General features: G+C 40.9%; 1 protein-coding gene across 1 annotated transcript in view; it reads left to right on the top strand.

Moving 5' to 3' along the window:
* LOC101848598 (polypeptide N-acetylgalactosaminyltransferase 5) overlaps positions 1–5,666 on the top strand; it is a gene marked incomplete in the record, with an annotated part of 67,468 nt that overhangs the window by 53,171 nt on the left and 8,631 nt on the right. The window contains 4 exon segments of the mRNA XM_013084554.2: positions 2,392–2,577; positions 2,984–3,112; positions 3,671–3,754; positions 5,446–5,574. Of these exon segments, the coding sequence (XP_012940008.1) occupies positions 2,392–2,577; positions 2,984–3,112; positions 3,671–3,754; positions 5,446–5,574 (528 nt within the window).

Below are 5,666 nucleotides of genomic sequence, written 5' to 3'. Positions count from 1 at the left end.
AGAGAGAGAGAGGCCACACAAAACACACACACACACTCGCAAACACACACACACACACACACACACACAAACACACACACACAAATACACACACACAAACACACGCACACACACACAAACATGACAAAAAGCCAATAAGGCTATCTCATAACGAGGCAATGAGACAAACTGTTGTCCACACGCTGGAAGAATAACACATAGAAATATCTAGGATAGCTCACATTATTATTTTTACCCTCTCAAGTTTATCACGTTCGAAGGAAGAGAGGTACACGTGAGGTTGTTGACATGGGTGAGGGGGGAGGAGAAGGATTGAGGGATGGTGAGGGATAAAACTGAGGAGGACAGGGAGAAAAAAAGGGGGGGAGGGGATGGGCGTGGGGCGGTTGACAAGATGGTGGACTCAGCCAGGTGTTTGGTGTACATGGTTGTGATATATGTGCTGACAGGCACGTATTTGTTAGTTATGATTACTGTTCATATTTTTTTTTTGGTAAGATTTTTACGGCACTCGCAACACAATAAGGCCATATAAGTGCCTAGGATTAGAGGTGTTATAAGAAGGAAGTAACAAAAAAGTAAAAAAGGAGGGGAGATACAGGCGATAGATGTTTGATAGGAAAGAATGAGCAAACCACACCAGAGCACCCTCCAACAAGCCACTTGTATAATTATATATAACATAATATAATATATATATTATATACACACATATTATATAATATATTATAATGGTCTCGGCCTAAGATCCCACCGCTTAAAATCCCAGATTCAACCTGGAAGATATAATTTGTTTGAGTAAATAGAAGCATATCAACACAATAATGGTAATTTTTTTTATAGTAGAAGGTTTTACCGCGCTCGCAACTGCATAAGGTCATATGAGCGCCAAGGGATGGGTGTCAACAGAGAGGTCTTTACAGGGAATCAGACTTAGACTGCTCACCTCTCTAGCTTCAAAGCACAAGGTCTGCTTCGACTTCAAGGCACCCCGGAAATATCAGGTCACAAAAGAGTGACAAACATACAAAAGAAGTAGAGGAAAATGACAACAGTAAGGATCAGGAAAGAAAAAGCAGCAGTTCCCTGTTGTAAATCAGGCACAGTTATGAGCGTGACATGAGTCAGCCCATTTACAATTCTACTATGCTTGAACGAGAAATGTCCCACCTTGGGGAATGGCCTAAAGACACTACAGTCAGTGGCATTGCCCCGGGAGGGGGGGAGGGGGTAAATGGTAAATAATAGTGCACGGAAAAGGAAAGATAGACATACAAACAGAAACAGCAAAGAAGAAAGTAAAGAAGTAGGACCTACCAGAGGGTACCTCCAAACCAACCGCAGTACATCGGGCTTCTGGTTCCACGACAAGATGTATTACACGAGAATATATTTCCTTAAGACACTAACAGACTTTCATCTAGGGAGACCTCTTAATACTATTCCTTCATCTCCGGCAGGATCGAGCTAAATGGGCAGAGAGGTTTCAAAACTCCCCCGTAAGGATAATAACAAGGCAGAGAACGTCCGTCGGTGGATTCGAACCAAGGTCAACCACACTATCGAGCAACTTGAGAACACTTACTGAGCTGTCGTCGGTGCACTGTTATTCACTCCCCCCCCCCCCCCTCTCCCTGTTAGATCAAGTTTCAATCACGCAGAGTTCACACAGCTTGTCCTTTTTTGTCAAACCAACACTGACTGATTTTGATACAGTATCTCAGCAGAAAGATAGATTAGGAAGAAACAGAATTTTCTCTCTGGGAAATGAACTAACGTCTTATACGCTTAGACGAGCAGCGACGAACAGACTGGCAAGAGCAACGCAGGCGCCTGTTAACATATTGGTAAACAAAAAAAAAGCCATTAAAAGTTCTCGGGTCAAACTCATACAAACAAACATAAGCCATTCGCTCAAATTAGACTCCAGCTCCCAACTCAAACTGGCACCAACTGACACGATCCAAAGTCTCTGACGAAACTCACCCCGATTATTGTTTTAAACATAGCTCAAACTTTTGAACGAACCCATCACAAACAAGACTGGCGTCTGAGGTGTGGTGATAAGGCACTTGGCTGTCGCACGCTGAAGACCTGAGTTTGAGTCCAGTGTTGGGAGAATGTCTATCAAGTATGTCGGTCTTTCCGGCTGGGACAACGTATATCTCACAGCCCCGGTTGGCCGTTACAGGCTGGGTCGGAACTCGCCTTCTAAATTATCTAAATTGTGTTGATTGGGGCGTAAAACACTTACATATTTTTAATGACACCGATAGACTTGACCCGAAATCTGTGACAAGACTCACACCGAAAAAAACCCTGACTCATACTCTTGAACAAAACGCCCACAAACGAACAAGTCTTGACACTCTCAGTGTCCTCGCTCCCCAGCTGTGGATGTGCGGGGGCGGAATCATGATCCACCCGTGCTCGAGGGTAGCCCACATCTTCCGGGACCAGTCCCCCTACCTGAAGGGCAGCAAAGTCAACGTACTCAACAAGAACTCGGCACGTGTAGCGCAGGTCTGGGCCGACGACTACCGCAAGATCTACTTCAAATGGAGTCCATATGACGAGGTAGTTCTTGTTTGCTTTTTTAACCCTTTCGACTCGACACTCTTTGCATTCTCTGGTGCAAAAAGATATGAAAAATTGTGCAAGTTCATAACGTACATGGTACGTCAATTGGGTATTGAAAGGGTTAAACCATTGTAGGAACATAATATTGCCGGCAATGTTTAAATATTCCAAACCCAAAAAGCAACATTTTTAAGTGAGGGAAAAACTGTTATATTCTTTGAACATTATACTTAAATTATGCACGAGTATCTTTCCCCGTGTCTTTTTCCCCCCAAAATTTTAAATTTTAAATTCGACCAAATATTTCGAGGACATACAACCGATACCACTCATTAGGAATGTGCAATTTTTAAAGATATACAAAATTGGGCTGAGTATTTCTAACCAGCTTTTTCTTCTACAGGAGAAATATGGCAGTGTTGAAGAGAGGCTGAAACTCAAAAAAGATCTCAAGTGCCGTTCGTTCAGCTGGTATGTGGACAATATCTATCCCGAGATGCACGTTGATGGAACTGGGCGGTACCTCGGACAGGTGAGACGTCAGTTCTGCTTGACACCACCACCCTCAACCCCGACTGTCATTTGTTTTTATGCCCTGTGTACTTAGTTTCTTTGAGGGGGTTTTGGGGGGTTTGGTTTATCGTTTTAGCTTGCGTTAGTTAAATACACGGACATTGTAGATTAATTGTGCATTTTTCAAACCCTTTTTTCTGTCTGTTCGTTTGTTCTTGGTGTTTGGTTTCTTTTTATTTATTTTTTTGTTTTCCTTTTTGTTTTTGTTTTTTTAGCTGTTGTTTGTTTGGGTTGGGTTTTTTGTTACTTTCCCCTTTTATATCTTATTCTTCATATAGTTTCTCTGTCTCCAAAAATGACTTCTTTTTTTTTTGACCAATAACAAATCTCATGAAGATTTTTAGAAATATTTCGCCTAATTTATTATGCATCCTTTAGACCTCAACGTGTGCTCCTTACAAAATGACGTTCTTGAGCAAAATCTTTTCTATTTATTGTAGTTCTGAAAATCCATGAAACAACCGGTAAATAATAATAATATTGATTTTATTTCCTTTCTTTTTTCGTTGTTGTGTAGATCCAAGACTTGCGAGGCCGCTGTATTCACAGAGCGTCCACCGCAGCCAATTCACCACTAAGCCTTATATCCTGCAACAGGGCGGTAAGTTTGGCTGATTGTCTTTTCAATTGTAAGTTTCTTCTTCTCTCTCTCTCTCTCTCTCCCTCTCTCTCTCCCTCTCTCTCTCTCTCTCTCTCTCTCTCTCTCTCTCTCTCTCTCTCTCTCTCTCTTTCTCTTGTTTTCTCTCTTTCTTTTGCTCTCTCTCTCTCTCTCTCTCTCTCTCTCTCTCTCTCTCTCTCTCTCTCTCTCTCTCTATCTATCTATCTCCCTGTCTCTCTCGTTTTCTCTCTTTCTCTTGTTTTCTCTCTTTCTTTTGCTCTCTCTCTCTCTCTCTGTTTCTGTCTCTCTCTCTCCCCCTCTCCCTCTCTCTCTTTCTCTCTCTCTCTCTCTCTCTCTCTCTCTCTCTCTCTCTCTCTCTCTTCACTCTTTCCCTCTCCTTCTGTCTCTCCATCTCCATTTTTATTTCTTTCGCTGCTTCCTCCTTCTCTCTTTAGATGTAAAATCCGTATCTACTTACACATACTAACATTCGTCCTCTATGGGTATTGGCCTCAATATTGAGACACACAAGTAATATCTCTCTTACTCTTATAGAACGTGCGTGTGTCGCATATTTCATGTTTCCTGTTCCTCTTGCTCGTCAGTTTGAAAGAGTACGAAGGGGCGTAATCGTGTTCGGCTCCAGCCAAAAGTATCGAGATTTTCTAATGTTCACTCCCTTCCAAGCCAGTCAAGAATTTTATTCTAAAATCATCGCATTCTAACAGGATTTTTTTATATTATGTTGTGTATGCTTATCAAAGACACAAAATACTCTTGAAAACAAATGTTTTGAAAATACATGTAATTCATATTTACATACAGACTCCGGACCAATTGCGCGATTGGGTGAGGTGGAAAGGGGGGAAGGGGGCCTATCTTTTGTAGTGTATTTGAGGGTCAGTTCTTTCTGAATTCCGTTTAATAAGAGTATACCGGCCTATCTGATTATCTGTCAAAACCAAGGCCGATGATGTTTATACTGTCTGCATTGTTGAGATAATGTGCATTGTGTAAAGTTCTTCATTATATATAGTTGCGTCCAAAAGAAATTGGAAAACATAGTCACCCAATCATCGTGTTGAAGCATTGCACTACCCACTCATGCAGCATACCAGTTTAAAGTTTTAAAAAGTCTGCATCATCTGATACATTAATAGTTCATCTATAATGAGAGTCGCCCGAGATATGGTCACTCAAAACTGACCTTAAAGATTTAGACAGCAAAATTGTAAGAAATCAAAGAAACGAAAAAATGTGTTGGCGCGTATATTTAGATGCATCAACATTGGTGGAATGGATAACATGTTGAATATCAAATGAATAGAGAATACGATTGTCTCTGCAATAAACAGTAGTACGATAGTTTCAAACAGATCGGAAATAAGACATTTACAAATATATCGTTAAACTTGGACTTGTTAGTAGTATTGTTGTTGTTGTTGTTGTTATTGTTGTTGTTGTTATTATTATCATTATTATTAGTTTTATCATCATTATTATTATCATTGTTGTTGTTGTTGTTATTATTATTATTACATTATTATTACATTGTTGAAGTTTGATACTTTCTTTCATAGATATAAAGGAGGTTGTTTTGAAGATGAGGTACTTGGCGCACTATCAGGATATCTGGTTGAGGTGAAGGACGAAAATTTGTTTGCTCCATATGACCAAAATCCATGTGTCCACAGATGCGATGGGAGATGACGCGCATCCATGAGATCCGCTCTAAGGGTCTGTGTCTGGACCACTCGCCCCGTGGTCTCATCATGCCCAACTGTGACCTCAGCTCGCAGTCTCAGAGGTTCGAATATACACAGGTGAGTCAGTTTTTATGGGGGTTTTTTTGGTTTGTTTGTTTGTTTGTTTTGCTGCACTTGTTTTCTCTCTCTCTCTCTCTCTCTCTCTCTCT

The sequence above is a fragment of the Aplysia californica genome, unplaced genomic scaffold, assembly GCF_000002075.1.
Source record: "Aplysia californica isolate F4 #8 unplaced genomic scaffold, AplCal3.0 scaffold00302, whole genome shotgun sequence".
NCBI classification, from domain to species: domain Eukaryota; kingdom Metazoa; phylum Mollusca; class Gastropoda; order Aplysiida; family Aplysiidae; genus Aplysia; species Aplysia californica.
This window is presented reverse-complemented; position numbering and strand designations above follow the sequence as displayed.